Genomic DNA, 17,645 nt, shown 5'->3' on the forward strand with positions numbered 1-17,645 from the left:
AAGAAGAGCTGTGGTATCTGTAAACATTGGGTTAAACCCCCCATTCTCAAATCTCAAGTGTCAAATCTCAAATTCTCAAGTATCAAAGATTGAGACAAAAGCACAGCCAAAACCTGGATTCAAGCTCATTTTGAATTCCAGTGTTGTTCTGCAAGCCATGCTTCTTTTAGGGCAGGAAGCAGAATTGCATGGACAGACTTCACAGAGAATGGTTCCTACCGGAACACAGGTGAGAAGAAAATCATGGGCTAATTCATTGTTTTGGTAGAAGACCTGGAAATGCTCAAGTTATTTGCTCCTGCAAGTTATCTTATGATCATGCTGCCCAGAAAAAAGCTTGACAAGAAAAGACTGATCAGGATGCAATGGACTTGTTTAGAAAAGGGTGTTCACACAGAAGCTGTTTGAAAACAATGATCTTTTTTTAGATCATTTCTATCTTCCCTGTATGATACCGATTTAATCTACTTTCTTGACCATTCTGTCATATACAGATGCATTGTACAAAATAAGAAAAAGAAAAGATTCTTCAGTGGTTTGAGTGTTGATTGATCATGAGAGACCTGAGTTCCCTGACCTCTGCCAGTGTCTTGTACGCTGTTGGGCAGACCACTCTGCATCAATTCCCGATGAGTAAAGTGCAGTTGTCTTACAAAGATGTGAAGAAAAACTGTATCAAAACCTGTGGAGCTCCCAGCTACAGCAGAGTCAGGGCCACAGGACAAATCTTGTGGACGTGGTTCTACAATTTATGACATAGTGCTGGGAACTTGAAATCACAAAGTGTGAAACCTGTGTTATTGGAGGCAGACTTTAACCTTTTCTGAGTTTTCTAAGTTTTTTTTTTTTCTCATCTGCTGCACACAAAATTTGTATCTTGCTCAGGCTAAATTCATGTCTTCATTAGAAGTGTGAAATAACTCATACTGCTTATAGTTTATAAAAATATTTGTGCTTTCTATTAAACAAGTGACAGCAGTGTGAACGATCCGTAGCTTTGAACATTTAAGCTATAAACTAGTTGGGAGCCTAGTCGCTTCTTAATTAAAATAACCTGAATGTATTCCGTTTAATGACTTCATAACTGGTGTCTAAGCATTTACTTCCAGCTTTTTGGTGTTGTATTAGATCAGAACAGAAGTGTCTGTTTTGAAAAGTTGTCTATATGTATTGATTTTCTTAGTGCCATTTGAAAAAGTTGAATGCATCTGAATACAGAAATATGGGTACATAAACAATATTATTACAGCAGCCATAAAAGATAGTACCATTCCTTTTGGTCTTTGTTCATTGTTTAAGGATGCTTATAACAAATGAGTGTCTCACAAGGACAGACTCAATGTGTTTTGGGCAATTTTTTGTCTGTTGATCTATGTGCTTTGTGAATGTCTTTCTGGAGCATCCTAGATAAAGTGAGGCAGGGCTGTTACATGGGGAAGTGCAGTACGGGAGTGCTGGATCATCTTTACATTAGCAGACTAGTGGGTAAGGCTGCCCGTATATCTCAGTGACAGAAATAAATGATACAAAGTACTGACTCAGTTGAAGTTGGTTTTTCATTGACCAATGGGGATGACTTGAGTCTAAAAAACTGACTCTGGCATTTCAGTTACCAGTTTTCTAGCTTTTTGCATTTGGGATTGTGTTTACACTTTACCCAACTTAATAACAGAGAAAAAAAAAAATCAAAACCTAAACCCATTTTAATTTGGGCTCTTGTAACAAATGCCTTGCATTGTGGGAACCCAGTGTAAATATAAGCTGCACTTGTGGGTTGATATTCAAGTTTCAGCAATTACTAAGGCAGGCATTGCATTCTGTTCAGAAAGATAGTTACAGTATTTTAGCTATTTGTTGGTGATTTGTTTTGCTTTGCTTTGCTTTTTAAGAAACATTACATGGAAGCATATCAGTTCCGTGAAAATTTTGCTAGAAATATTTATATCTCAGTTTCAGGGTGTAATTTTAGAAAGAGGTAGCAGAACAGTTTTGCAGTCCTTAATACGAAACTCTTATATGAAATTCTAAGGTTAAGATCCAAAAGGAGAAGTGAAAGAATTGGAAAAGTTTAGAAAAAGAAGCTATAATACTGATTCTCAAATACATGAAAAATTCTGTCCGTAAAAATAAGGAAATAAAGTGTACTCCCAAGATTTTCCTGGGAAAATCTTGCAGTGTTTGAACCAAATAGCCACCATTATCATCTTAAGACCAGTGAAAAACCATTCATAATCCTCACTCCAGACTTTAACTGTGACTCAAATAGCATCAGCATTACCAAGATGCCTGTTGTATTAATGTTTTCCTTAAAATTGAAGCTTCAATGTGAATACCCATTGGAAGTATCTTCTTGTGCCAATTTTTCAGGTGGACACTTTTGTAGGATGTTGGTGATGTCTCTGCTGATACGTACATGCTTTAGACAAGCTTTGCTGCAAAATTTCACCATTGCTAGAAATTAGGTAGCTCCATAACTGTCTCATATTAAAAAGGCTTTCTGAGAATTTTCTTCGTCTTTCAGCCTGTGTTCAGTACACTAGATCTTGTTAAAGTGACCAGTTGAAAAAATGAATGATGACATAGGAAGTCTGAGTAAGATTGGAGATTCACAGAAAAGCCGGCTTTTTATCTAGAAAATTCCACCAGTCTTTTGCAAGCAGAAACTGGGCTCCAGGGCACCAAAAATTTGTCTGTAAATCCATTCAGATAAAGAATTTTTTTTTAAATGATTGCCTTACTTAAAGATAAACTTCTCCCATCTAAAACCATTAGAGACATCACCATGAACCATTGATTTCAGACCACAAGAGGGTTTTGTGATGGGAAAGAAGGGAACATTTCAAAAGATTATTGGCAAAGCCTCTTCTGCTGTCCTGTCTGCCTGTATTGCTTGCAGTCGGGAAAGCGTGGCCTTCTTCCAGAACAGTATATGAAAAAATATCTCAGGGAAAGGAGATGGTTAAAGAAATTGGAAACAGTGTTGATGCTTTGTCTTAAAGATAAGGTTCAGATGCACTATACATAAATCATCGAACTTATTGGAATATACTTTGTATTAGGAAAAATATATATTTTTTTAAATATTTATTTTAAAATGTAAGAAAACTATGATGGAGAGATCAGTAAGGAAATGGCATGGTATTTTACAATCCTGACAAGTTAATGTCTGAATTAACATCTTGGTACAAAATTTCAGGAAAAATAAAGGCACTTTCAATCTAAGAACATACTCTGTATTCAGTAAAGTTGTAGATTATTCATACATGTTATAGAAGCCAAGCCATTAACATTAAATAAGTCAAAATGTTCAAAGGACTTCTTGAAATTTATATAGTACGGAACAAATTCTATGGTTAAATTCATATCTGTAATTCCCATGATCCATAATTCTTCACACTTGAGAACAATTTTAGCAGTTTCAAAACATATCCAGTTAATGTGCATTGAATAGTATTTAACATAGGAAAGAGTGATTTTTTTAAATTGGATTTTGTAGAATACAACCATTTTGTAATGGGTCTGTGAATTAAAGGATGTGGAATATGCCAATATGACAGACAGCTTAATACTGTGCTTTAGTAAGTGTTGCTGTGGAAATGTTACACTGACAAAACTGAAGGTGCCTTCTGCAAAGAACCCAGCGTCTAAGTAGTACACAAGGAAGAATTTTCTAATATTTCGTGTCGGTTTTTGTCTTCTAGAGTATCAGGGCTTCAGGGCTGGTGCTCTTGGAAACCATTCTTTTTGGATCACTTCTTCTGTACTTCCCGGTAAGTCAAACTTTTTTTAAAGATTATAGCCCTGCCGACATTTTAAAACATTGTATGAATCACCTTGGTGAAAATATAAATGTCAAAACTATTTATGTAATGACTAGTTTAATCTGACTATAAAATGTGCTGTGTTCTGTAAATATTCTTAAGAACACTTGAATGTTTTACTGTATTTGTAATACTTGTCCATTTTCTGTTTAGGGAACTTTCCAGTGGTCTTTTGCTTGAAAGTTTTTAGGTGTTCTGGGCTAAGCTGAGTTTTTACTTTGAAAGTTGATACCTCTCAGAACTATGCTATGGGAAAAATGTGCAAGGTGTGTAAAAGGAAGACTCCGATAATACCAAGTATTTCTCTGGAATGTAGTGAAAAGGAGAATAGTTATTTCAGTGTATTACTGGCATATATTTTGATGTTTCTGTAGCTATGTGACATTTCAGTATCATGTATTTGGGAAAATGAGATGGTATTATCCCTATGCTGTAAGTGGAAAAAAAAAAAGTAATTTCATAGTCGCATGAGGAATGCATGTAACAAAACTCATAGAAATATAGATGCTTTCTCTTTTCAAAAATCCCAGAAAACCAGAGTTTGTTAATTGCCACATAAACCCAATGTAATGACTAGATAAAGCGAGACATCAAAGTGTAAATTGAATGAGATTGATAGAAAGCATGCAGATCAGGAGACAGAAACAAAGATGAAGTTGTGGATTATTTTAAAATACATTAACGTTCTCTTTTCCTCAGTAGTCAGAATCTTCTGTGATTTTACAGACCATCAAGTAGTTACTGAGAGAGTAGCTGGAAAACAAAACTCCTTAGCAGTTTGTCACGGTTTGAGGCTGGGCCGGCCACTAACGAATGACAGACGCTCTCTACTAACCCCTCTCCCCTCCCAAAAGGGAAAAGGAGAGAGAACAAGGGAGAGAGACTTTACGGTTTGGAAAAGAAAACTGAAACAGCTTTAATGGAACAATAACAATAAAAGAAAAGATAATAATAAGAATAAGGAAAAAAAAAATGAAATACATACAGTATGTACAAATATATACAAAACCAATACCGAACCCAACTCCCCCCCACCCTGATGACAATACATCACCACCACACCGCAGGGCTGGCACTGGGGCAGTCCCGGGCTGGACTCGGCAGCAGACAGGGATGGGATGCAGGAGCTGGACTCAGGCACTGGATTCAGGGATTCACGGATCAGTCCTCCTCAGATGTCGGCCATCGAAGAAGAGCGAAGGCGCGAGACTCTCGTGATCTCTCAGCTTTATACTGAATATGACATCTATGGGATGGAATACTCTGTTGGTCAGGTTTGGGTCACCTGTCCAGTTCGCTCCTCCCTGTAGGTGCGACCCTTTTCACTCCTGGCACCCCAACACGGAGTACAAGATTTAGCAGTGACCTTGGTCGCCATAAGAACAAGTATAAGCAAGGGCCTCTCTGCATACCATTCCTTGGTACGAACTATAAACACCAGGCCTTAGCACTGCTAGGAGCAGTCACTGTCTGGAAAAACATGCTGCTGTTTCAGAAAGTGCTGTTAGTTAGAGGGGACTTAACTGAAAAGTTAAAGCACTAAAACAGAATTAGTTCTGATTTAGCGCAAACCAGGACACAGTTGCAGAACAAGTAGCAAATAAACTGTAGTAGAATGAGATGTGAAGAAAATCCTGATGGAATTTTTACACATTATTTTTTGAATCATGTGGGCCTTTCAACTTCTAAGGAAAAAATGTGTGCATTTCTAGGATAGTTTTATGTGGTTTTTCGTCTTTCACTTTGCAGATGTCAGGAAGAAGGAAGTTTTGGTTTTTTTCCATATTGTACAAATGCTTTTTACAACTTGCAATACCTCTCCCTGAGGTTTTCAGAGCTTCTTACATACTCTTTTCCAGTGAGCAGAACAGAAAGCCCAAGCACTGCATCCTGAGCTGGTGTAGAAATACTGTGAAGCATTTACAGAAATTCATAGCATAAAGCATAAAACAAGGGGTTTGCTTTCCATGACTCTCTCCTCTTTGCTTTCCCAGAGAATCCTGGAGTCATTTAGTGGCTTCCCCAAGCAGAAGCTCCGTAAGAACCAGTCAGTGTTTGTTCAACCTCAACTCCACAGTTCTTGCTGTGTCTGCAGTCTGCTCACCTGTCACTGATTCTTCGGTTTCTTTCCCAGTTCTTGTCTTGATCCTTTAATTGTTGTATTTCACAAAAGAAGAGTATCCTTTGGTGGCTGTCCTATCTTCAGGCTTCAGGTCCTTAGCATCAGGGGTACTGACATACTGTCGGTGGAAAAAGACTTCTCCCACAGCAGTTGACTTGAAGAACCACCATACTGTTAGATGCAAGAGACTGCCATCCACAACCTTTAAATGCAGAGGGAGAAGAGAGGAAAGGAAATGGAGCTGGGAGGGACGGGTTTGATAACCAAAGCATCCACTCAGCTTTTTGCTGATCTTTAAACATTTCCCTTGTTTTTTTTCTCTGACATTAATGGTGTTAAAAGTACAGCAAGTATAAAATGACAAATTGGTGTATTCTGAGGAAAAAATCTTTTGCTGAAAATTCCTACTTAGCCTATTTTGCAGTTGGGATGTAGAAACTTGACTAGAGTTTGTCCTTCTCTGCGCATCTCATTCTCATACTATATAAAACTGTCCACTGAGAACCCATTCTGTTAAAAACTAATATGCAAAGTGTACGACCTGACTTCTCTCTTACAGCGGTTTTATGCTCCCACACTCTTTACTGGGGATCTCATTTTTTCTTACAGAGGTAATTACTAATCAGGCTGTTACTCCTACATGCTGAAACAAAGAGAGAAATGTTACCCTTTTCTATTTTCAAGGTCTTAGGGGAGGGATGTAGAGAGTGCGGTAGTGGGAGGTCATATTAATGTTCAGACAGTGAAATTAATCCTGATTTCACCAACCTCAAGAATATGGTTTTGTAAAAAACAAAGATTGGGACTGATACAGAAATATCAGGATTTCAATATCCCTGTCCTTCAGTTCACTGCAAGGAACATTTCAGCAGTTTTTGATCCCAGGCAAGACAGTGGAACAATAAATATGTGAGGGCTATAAAGCATAGCCAGAGAGATCTATTATATAATCTTTAAGAAAGAAAAGCCTGTGTTTCTACAAGGTGTGAATTATGGGGTGTGAGTCATTGGAATGCGAACTCTTGACATTTTGCTGTACATGGACAGTATCTGAGTGTGCTCACCTGCTTATTGTCTGGAAAAGGAGCACAAAGCACAGCAGGACGGCACAAGAAAGAAAGAAAACCCAAGCTTTAAATGAAGAGTCTCGTTTTCACCAGCTGACATTCACACACATGTTCATTCATAGGAAGGTGTAGAGCATAGATTACCAATTATCATATTGATTATAAGTCACAAAGCTGGAAAGCAGATCTTCTTTTTCCTGGGTCATATACATTGTTTATTTATGTCTTTCTGTTATTGGGTGTTTTTATTTGTTTCTGAGAAGAATTGGGAATATTCTGCAATGCATGATGTGGTTAAACAATTACTAACATAAGCACAGAGGTAGAGTTGTTCAGCTATTTGATTTGGTCCTTATTTTATGATACAGGAGTACATTAGAGCTTTGAGACTAGTTAATATAGATCTCAGCTCTTATAAGACCTGAATTAGGCTATGTTTTCCACAGTAAGCATGAAATGCAAGTTAAAAAATAGAATGGAGTTCACCAGTTTGGGCCATTCAAACATCACTGCAGTAAGGTGTCCTCCTTTAACATAAGATGGTTTTCCTTTTTGGATCTTCTCTTCTTGTGATTTGGAAGGTAAAACCAAAAAAGCTTTACTTTTATGCTCAACTAAGTGCAGAATTACACAGCTTGGTTTAGTGCATGTGCAATGTAAAGAGATAAAATGACAGCATTTCAATTCTAAATAACTCAAATCTCTAGTCATTTAATGATTCAGTGCAAAATTACATTCTTATTTAAAAATCAAAATCCCCTTAGATCTTATCAAGACTGCTTTAAGTCTTTTGCATCCACTCTTTGCTTCTCTACACTTTCCTAATATTCTCATTTTTTCTAGATCCATTCACTCAGTCTGTCTTGGATTGTTTTGAGAGCCTTCAGCGTATAAATTTGGCTGTGTCCAGAAGGGCTTTATTGCATCTCTGACTTTCCCTACCCTTCAATTAAATGGAAACCAAAACCTGCTTTGTTACATCGCTTAATTTCTTTCACTAATTGTCATTGTTTTCATGTCTACATGCAGTAATCTGTACATAGTGTAGCATCATTAATTGAAAAATAATATCACCAGCCAGCTGCTTTTGGTGAGAAAAATGGCTGTTACAATACCCTTCTATCCAAACAAAAAGTGCAAATGATGGTCTCCACCAAAATTTATTATTCAAATTCTGCTGTGCTGGTAACAACACACTGATCTTCCCTGAATTATAAGCAGGCAGATGAGCTTTGTCTATTACAGATGCATAGATTTTGCTCAGTGGTTACTGGGCAGATCTCATTTCAGAGGCTCTCATTTCTTCTATTTTCTTTACTTCTCACAGTAACATCTCTGGTTTCCCTTTACTTAGTCTTTCCAGTTATTAATGGACCTCCTCCAAATAAACGCTGGGCTTTCTAATTGATTTTGCTTATATTTCTTCTTAGATTTTGAATAGAGCGCCAAAAACTGACAGTGTTATGGAGGTGTCTTTTAACTTCTATACTTGGCATCTGAGAGGAGGATTCTCATTACTTTCCTTTTCCAGAAATACTGACTAGGGTGTAGCTTTTAGACCTTTTGTGACTCCTTCTCTTGCTAATGCTTGGAACACATCTTGCATTAACAGAAGTTGAAAACTCTTTGCATGCTGTGAAGACCTTCAAATAAAGTGAGCACAAGCACAATATTGCAAAAGAGTAGCCTGTTAATTGCATTAGGAGTCAGATCGGAGCTGATTTTAGCCATCTGTAATGGATACAAGTTGGAAAATAGGAAATTTTGGTTAGACACCAGGAAACTTTTTTGCCATGAGGGTGGTCAAATACTGGAACAGGTTGCCCAGAGTTTGTGGAATAAAAATCCTTGGAGGTATCAGGACCTGACTGGACACAGCTCTGAGCAACCTGACCTGATTAGACCTGCTTTGAGCAGGGGGCTGGACTAGATGACCTCTGGAGCTCCCTTGCAAATGAAATTATTCTAGGAGTCTGTGTTTCTTTTATATGTATCCATAGCTGAAACAGTCATGCTATGCTCACCAAGTAGTTAGTGAAGAGAAACTGAGCCTTTTATGACTCATTTTAGACTTGGAACTTGAAGATGAGGTGGATCACCGCCAAGGCTTCATTGTCTATAAGGGAAGCCTGTGGTGCTTGCCTCAAATGGTGACTAATTCCACCCTAGGCAACTGTCGGTTATCTGATATATTAAACATTTTCTATACTGCTTGTCTACTCCAAAATGCACTCCAAAATCCATGCAATATTGTGATATCATTTCTATAGCCAGTGATAAAAGTTAGTGAGTACCATGATATAAAGAGGAAGGGAATAATTTCTTTTCTGTGTTCCTGATATAGCAGATAAGAAGTACTAAGTTTAAATTCCAGCAAGGGAAAGTTATGTTAGACAGTGGGGTGGAACCTTTGTAACAGTGAGGTCAGTTAGACCATAAGATGAACTAGCTTAGGAGGCTTCAGAGTATCTTTTTACAGTCTGTTAGGATTTTTCCCTTCAGTCTTCTCTTCTTTTGGCTAAAGAATCCAAATTCTTTGTCTTTACTGTATCCTTTGTTTTTTCAAACCTCTGACTATAGCGACGCAATATTCCTGTCAGTTTAGAGAAATGGAGTTGCTGGGTGGCAGTGCATTGACTTCCTAATGCTCATGAAGAAGTTTGGTAGTGAAACTTGGAATAAACTTTGTGCTCAGACATCTTGTTGCATGTAGTAGGTGTTAGGATCAGTTTCTGGGACTGTGTTACTCCCTCTTTCACACTCAAGCTAGAATGACCTACCCTTTTGTGTTAGGAGAAGGAATAGGAAGTGTGGAATAGTGAAGCTGCCATGTGGATGTGGGTTTTTTCCCCCTCAAATGATCTCTGTGTACATTAGCATGGAAGAAGTAAGCCATGAGTGTTGGGAGGATTAGGCTGTGGTAGCTCCATTAGTCACAGCCCTTAGCACAGCCAGAAGGTCACTGGAAGGCTCTGGTTTTGGCATTAATGAATGTGAAAATGGAATAGTGCATAATACTTTTATGCATTTGTCCCTCAAGTATGCGTATAAGGGATGCGTTACAAGAGTTCAGTCACTGTTTATTTTTTACGTGTTGATGTTCACTGAGGCCAACTGGAAGATTTTACTTTTTCCAACACATTTAGCACTGTGAGCCCATTCTGATGCCCCAGATGTTTTATCTTGATTCTTTTTCAGTGTATAACAACATCTTCCTTACTCATAAAATAGTTTTTAAAGCTTTTACAACGAACACCTGTAATTTTATTTTCTTGTTTCACAGTAGCTAGAGAACATGTTTGTCTTCAGTATAGCGTTCACGTCACTGGAGTCCAAGGACACAGTGTAACTATCTGCTCTAAGATAATCACTACAGATTTCCCTACTACTCTAGAAAAGGGTCTTTCCATTTTATTTGGATCATAGTGGATTAGACGTCTAGCCAATGGAAAAGGCAGATTCTAAATACTATTTTGCCAGGATTTTATATGTACCTTGTCTTCCTTGGGCAGGGAAGTGAGGGAACCGGGCAGAAGATTATGCGATAGTTTCTTGGTGTCCTTGTCAGAGGAACATAATTTTTGAAGGTAACATCCAATCAGTAAACCAATGGCTTTTTTTGAGAGACGGCTTGCTTTGAATGTAAAAGCCAAAACAAAGCAGGTGTAGCCTCTCTATTGCAAGCTTGCGCTTCAAAGTACGGAAACCTCTTAGACACTGGTAACACTTGTGTCCTTGCCCTGACCCACACTAAGAAAAGTGTTCATGACTGGTTTTATTAACAGGAAGCAGGCACTGAACAATTTCTACTTTTTGAATAAGTGTATTTGAAGTAGCAAAAAAATAAGATACACAGCGTGATAGTTCTTCATGTTTCTGTTGTCACTAATCTACACAGCTATCCTAAAAAATATAGTACCTATTATCAAGGAGATTACTAGAAGCTGTTTGTATGTGATTATCCACATCTAGAACTGTGAGTAGCCACAGCTATATGTCTCCTGACCTTGATTAGATATTGGTATCTGTGTATATGATAAATGTTTGGGATATTGAAAACTCAGTAGAGCTATTTCATCATAAGTTCTAAGAAATTTTACAGGTGGAATTTGGTGAGAAGATTGTTCTGTGTATTTGTGTATGTCTGTGTGCTGTGTTCACAGGATACCTGAAGCTGGAAGGGACCTCAGGAGGCCTCCAGTCCAACCTCTTATGCAAAGGAGGGTCAGCTGTAAGGCTATCTGTGAGACAAGGTTACTAAGGGCCTCATCCAGATAGGGGTTAGAAGTCTGCAAGGATAGAGACTATCCAGCCAGGCAGTGTGCTGGCACATAATAAAGCCACATGGTTGTAGGTTTCGAATCATGTGATGAACTATGTGGTGTTGTTGGAACAACAATAGCGGGGTTTATGAATGACAGGCTGTAGATAGATCAGTGAAGGTGCAGGTACTGATGTTAGTATTCTTTCACGTCTTGCTGTCCCATGCTTGTGACACTACTTGTAATACCAAGACAAACCCCAGTCTCCTCCTTCCACAGATCCAAAGGTGCAGTACAGGATTCTAGGAAGGCAGTGTTATTTTTGCTACTCCGAAAACTTTTTTGAGAACTGAGTTTGAAGGACACATTTGTCAGAATCTAGGTTCACTGAATAGCCAAGTATGTTTGTGCGTGCAGAGCTTGAGAGCTAGAGAGAAAAGGACAGCATTCGCTGACCTGAACCAACTGCCGCATTGGGTTTTCATTGACCTTTTTATTTTAAATTACTGTATTGCACTGCTGGCTTGCAGGGACTTGCGTGGTACAGTCTTGTCAGCCCTTTGTTCAGTGAAATTAATCTTCTAGTGAGGGGAGCAGGGCAAGATCTTGTGGTCTTTACTCATAATTTCACTGAAGTAACTTGCATATATATAAGAATTTGTGGATAAAGACCCTACATTGACATCTTCTTTTCAAAGTAGTATTACAAAACCAGATCACAATCCTGAAAAACAATGCACAATATTTAGCCAGGGCTTTCAAACTTTTTTGATACAGAGTGAGCAATAACATGTGCGCATGTTAAAAATCTACTACATTTGAAAAATAAAAGTTGTATGGAGCTCTTTTCAGATCATAGAAAGCATGGGCGCACAAAAATTCTTAAAGGGTGAAATGTGAGTGTGTTCATATGGAGGAAAATAGTGCTGGAAAGGGCTTGGCTAGCACTTGAGCAGGAGACCACAGCAGTGCCGTAGGCAAGCCAAAGAATTACTGAAGAACATCTGGTAGAAAAATATCTAATTAGAGGAAGTCTTCACTTGGTCCCACTGTTTCTGCTGAGTTACAATAATAGAACAGGAGAAAAAAGTCTTATTGAATGATTAGGTACTTTATTTTATGTAACACTTGTTGGATCTCAGTGGCATATAACCTAGAAAGGATAGGAGTGTTTTTCTCGGCCAGACCTGTTTTGATGATCACATTGACCACTGGGCAAGTGAACTGGGTTGATATGCACAATGTTTTAGAATCTGTTCAAATTTTACTGTAGTGACTTAAGTTTATGAAAAAATAAACACATGAAAAAAGGCTCTCTCGTGTTAGTTCAAAATATAAATGTGATAGAACTTTTACAGGAAAGACAATGAAAAATGATATACTACATTTTTATTAAACTGTAAAACCAGAGACAAGAGTTTTTGATAGTATAGATGAGCCAGGATTGAACTGTGCCAGAAAGGAAAAATATTAAAAGTTATTGGCAACATTTGCCATATTCTCAGTAGGGCATAGTCCTGATGCCAGTGGTTTACCTTCACTAATTAGTGTAGCGCCTGAGAGACTGCATGTTGGTAGGAGATATATTTCGGGCCTTCTTTTTCTCTTACCTAAGTGTCTTTCAGTGAAAGCTAGGGGCGTGTTTATATATTCCCACCAGGTGTCTTTTCTCAGTGTTTATTCATGCTTTCATACCTGAGACCCAAGGAGCAGCAACTGTAGTCAAGTGAAAGGCCTGTAGCTGGTTGCTAAATCCTGCTGAACTTGCTGGACTCAGCTGTTGCCTGCTTCCTTAGTTCAGGATTGTTGTGATCTGCATCAAAAAGAATCTGAAGCAAAATGAAAACAGAAGTGGTTCATGCCTAAGGAAGACTTGACCTAGATAATCTGATACTACCAATCTGTTTCTGATGTGAAATTGAGTGCAATCGTAAACCAATGCTGTCAGAGTGAAGTGGGTGGTATGATAATGCACCATGCCTTGGAATATGAGGTTGAGATATTAAAGGTAAGACACAGACTGGTAGAACATATACAGCTGAGTGATAAAGCATGATATCTTACCTATCAACTTCCATGTCACTTGGAAAAAGGAAAGACATAATCTCCATCTCAAAGCCTGTTCACTCTGAATAATACAGGAGCTGAAATACGCTCTTTTTTTTTTTTCTAAGTTTTTCTTCTCAGTCCTTCTTTTATGGACGAATGCATTAGGTATTTCCTAAACATCTACTTAGAGTTTAATTGTCACACCATGGAGGTTGATTAATGGTTAATGATTAGGAGAGACAAGAAATTCAATGCATTACAATGGAGAAGGAGAGAAATTGATGGTTTTGGAAGAGATCCTTAAGAAAGGAGATTTCATCCATCAGAGATGAGACTGCCCTTATTCAGTCATTCTACATGCTGAGAACCAAGAAGATGCAGGGAATGATATCTTTATGTTTTTTAATACAAACTGCTAGATGTTAAGCATTTTTCAGTTTACAGGCAAGATGATAACTAGTGAAATCTTTGTGTGGAAAAAATCTTGTGATAGTGATAGTGGAAAGTTTTCATTACTGTGTAGCACTTTCAAACTTCTGATTTCTGAATGCCGGGATAAGAGATTAGTGGGATTTAATTCAATGTTTTAAACCCAAACCACTTAATCACCTGATGTAAATGAAAAATTAGCTTTTTACTTGTAGAGAGGAACTGGAAAAAGTAATATAAATACCTATGAGAGCAGAGACAAGTTTACAACATAAAATATAAGTTGCAATATAAAATTATCCAAACACATCAAGTACTAGCATATAAGATACACTATATTTCCTCCGTTATTGATAATAATAGAGCCATCTGACAGAGGTATTCAAAATTCTAGTTTGCCAGGGTTAAAAAAATGGAAGAGTTAGGGGCCAATAGGTGAAAAGTTCACCGTGAAACTAGCCAGACTGATTTCTGAAAATAAAACATTCAAGAGAGTAGTCCCTGGGTCTAAATCTACACCACATGAAGCAGAGAGAGATGAGATTTCTGTTCTTAGAAGTAACAGTAGTACTGGGGATGGAACAGGAGATGTTTACTAGAACAACCAATCAGTCTTTATAAAAACCAGCTTTTTCCTATGTGATATAAACCTTTTGATTTACTGCATACAACTCTGTATATTAGGACCACATAGAAAAAGTAATAGTATTTTCAGCAAATAGTGTTTCATACAAACTATTTGATTTATAGATCTTCTGCCTTTGTGGGACTAAGCACGAATCTGCAAATATATGCAAGCTTTGAGAAATCTATAAAGGAATATCGTGTCCTTCATAGACAATATACAGCATCCATGTGCTGGTCTTTGTTTGAAATGTGATCGAAAGTAGATTTCTTGTAGTGGCATGATATAGTTCGGTAAGTTCTGCACATTCTTGGGAAAAAAAAAAAAAAAAAAAAGAAAAATATGTCAATTCAGTCAAAGCTCTTATCAGAAATGGATGGGAGGATTTCAAAGCCAAAAAAAAATTTAAGCAATTCCAAGGTAATATACATGGACAAAAAATGTAGAATATAAGAGGATGAAATGAGACTTTCTTTCATCACACAAAAAGTTGCAAGTGGAATAAAGTAGCGTTTTTATATAGTTCTCTTACAGTGTATCATTTATCAAACTTACATTAAATTATTTAAATCATCCATAATTTTAATTATTCTTTGATGTTAGTCTTTTAAAGAAACCGGTGTGCTAAAGCCTTGTTGCATATTGTTTAGTTAGTAAAAGCAGTGTAAAGAGAAAAAGGACAGGATCATAGTGAGAAAAAAGAAGAGAGAACTTTGCCCCTGAGAATTAAAACACAACCAGAAGTCTTAATACAGCAGCAGGAAAAATAATCCGAAATTGAGCAACCAAACAGTATAGAAATGAAAACAAGACAGAAGTGACATCTTGTACCTTGATATAGTGCTGACTTTTCTCTCATTGTCACAATTACATGTTATAAGAGATATCTGTAAAACCACAGATTGCACATTCAGTGCTTGTTCTTTGCTTGCATACTGTTATTTCTCACTACCCCTGCAAGCTTGCTTCTCCTGTCCTAAACCACCACTTACACAACTGTGGAAGAGAAACCTTTTATTCTTTCTTTGTGCATCCTCTGTATTGATGTGTGGTTTCTCATCCCATATTTAAATTATGAAGTCTTTGGTACAGGGATGTTTGGCATAGCTGTGCTGTGCACAGCAGGATTCTGATCAATGAGAAAGAATCAGATTACAAACGGCTGTTACTAATAATAACAATGAAAGTGTTTAAAGATACTTTATTAAAGGTGAGAGCAAGGACACATTTGATAATGAATTTTTCATCTTCTTAGAAGTCTGATAGCATGCAACTTTTTTTATACTGCTAGAGATGAATGATAGGTACTCTATGAAAATGATAGGAGAATATTTGATTTAGGCTTGAAAGGAATGAGCCATAAAAATACTAACAGAAAAAAGCCTGATTCCAGTCACACATGGACTGTATTTCAGAATTACTGTACTAATTTCTATGGTGCTGCACTCAACTTGCATGAGAAGACATTAGATGATAAACAAAGCAGCAGAGAACAGTAAGAAGAAAATCCATCACTCCCACTAGAAAGCCTCAATCTGTAGGATTTAAGATAACAAGGGGAGCAGTGGGAATGCTTGCAATGTCAAGGGGCAAGAGCAAGAAGAGGTCCCAATTTTACTCAAATATTTTCAATGTTCTGCTGAATAGTCATGGAACCATGAATTTGTAACTCAGATTTGTGTGTTTTTAGGGGACTGACCAGAGCTCATAAGGTACAGGCTGTCCTCGTGAATACGTTCAAGCATTCTATGTGAACTGGAGCAGCTCTGCTAGCGTGGGTGGAGAACAGGACAGCTTCACTGAGCTGCCTCATGATCGGCATGCTATTACAGATAAGGGTCTTTGAACTCTCTCAAACTAATCAGGGATTTAAAACTGCTTTTCCATGGCCTGAGTGAGGTTACTCAGTCTCCTAATCTGGCCTCGCCAGCAAGACTGGCCCCTACGTGCTAACAGCTGAAGAGGGCTCAGAAGGGCGTTAAGACAGTTTGGCACTGGCATTAGTTAAGTGGGCTTGTTTATGTGGAGTGGTAGTGCTAGAGGGGGTTCAGAGGCATGCTAGATTAGGCAGGGGTTTTGTGACTAACAGCAATGCGTAAGTCTTGAAGCTAATGTAATCTTGTAGATGCCTTAGTACCCTTGGCAAGTAAGGACTACCACTTACTTGTCTTGTCGTCTTATATATTGCGGACAATGGAAGGTCCTTGCTTTGCATGTCTGGTGCGAGATTGAGTCAACGGTAGTGAGAAAGGCAGTAAGCCAAAAAGCAAGCAAAAGTAAGCCTAAGCAGCCATTTGGAATACCTGGAAACTTTTCAGTGTCGGGGCCATTGGTTTTAAAAGTAATCTGAAGGGCCAAATCCACTGGAAAATGGAAAACATAGTCATAGTTGTATGTACACATTAATTCTGACCTATTCTGAATGTGCCGGACTGGTGCACATGGGCAGATCTGCCAGAAGGGTATGTTGCTTGGGTGTGCTGAAATCTTGGTGCTTTGTGATGGAGTAAAGTTGTGTTATGAATTTCTCGCAGGAAAGCATGCCCTCTGCTGCTGCCATGGCCAGGCTCCATTCAGACGTGCAACCATACTAGGTTTACAGGAAAAGAGACTTGATCTGCTTTGACCCTGACCTGAAATGACTTTCTATGGGTTATAGTTACTGCTGTTGTGGGAGTAACACGAATAGTAAGGAGCACTTCTTTTCTCTGTTTAGGGTAAGTGCCATCAGTGCTTACTACATTTGGAAAAGAAACCTCCAGTATTTTAGGCTTTCCTCAAGGGTCTATAAAGAGCTAACCTGATAACATCAGAGGCTTTTCATATCAAATGATGTAGCTGTGAAAGGCACTTGTTTCTGTTTTGACTCTCCAGTGTGTATAGCAGACATCAGAGGTGATCAAGAACTTGTAGACATGAAATTAATTTCATAATAGATAACTAATCATATTTTATACCATAACTACCATCTGTTATTGTTTATATTAATGACAGGGCCCCAGGTATGGATCAGATGAAACAAACAAGCATGTTGACAGAGAATTAATTTTTGAGGAGATAGTAGTGTTGAGAAAAGTAATTCTCTGTTATTTTCAACAAATGAAAAAAAAGTTTGGAATTGTGATCTAATTTTGAGTAATGTTTTGTCTTAACTGATTAAGAGATAGGTTAGAGAAAAGGAGAAAAAGGAAAGTTGAAACTACTCGGAGTGAAAGAGAGAAAAAGAAATAGAGGACAGAGAAGTCCCTGTTGCTAAACACTATCCGAGCA

General features: G+C 37.9%; 1 protein-coding gene across 1 annotated transcript in view; it reads left to right on the forward strand.

The window, feature by feature from the left end:
- The window catches only part of GPR158 (G protein-coupled receptor 158), a 195,858-nt gene that overhangs the window by 109,426 nt on the left and 68,787 nt on the right, over positions 1-17,645 (forward strand). Inside the window, exon 5 of the mRNA XM_086467139.1 lies at positions 3,702-3,770. Within this exon, the coding sequence (XP_086323265.1) occupies positions 3,702-3,770 (69 nt within the window). The remainder of the gene's footprint in view (positions 1-3,701; positions 3,771-17,645) is intronic.

The sequence above is a fragment of the Leptosomus discolor genome, chromosome 6 (genome assembly GCF_034619465.1).
Source record: "Leptosomus discolor isolate bLepDis1 chromosome 6, bLepDis1.hap2, whole genome shotgun sequence".
Lineage (NCBI taxonomy): Eukaryota > Metazoa > Chordata > Aves > Leptosomiformes > Leptosomidae > Leptosomus > Leptosomus discolor.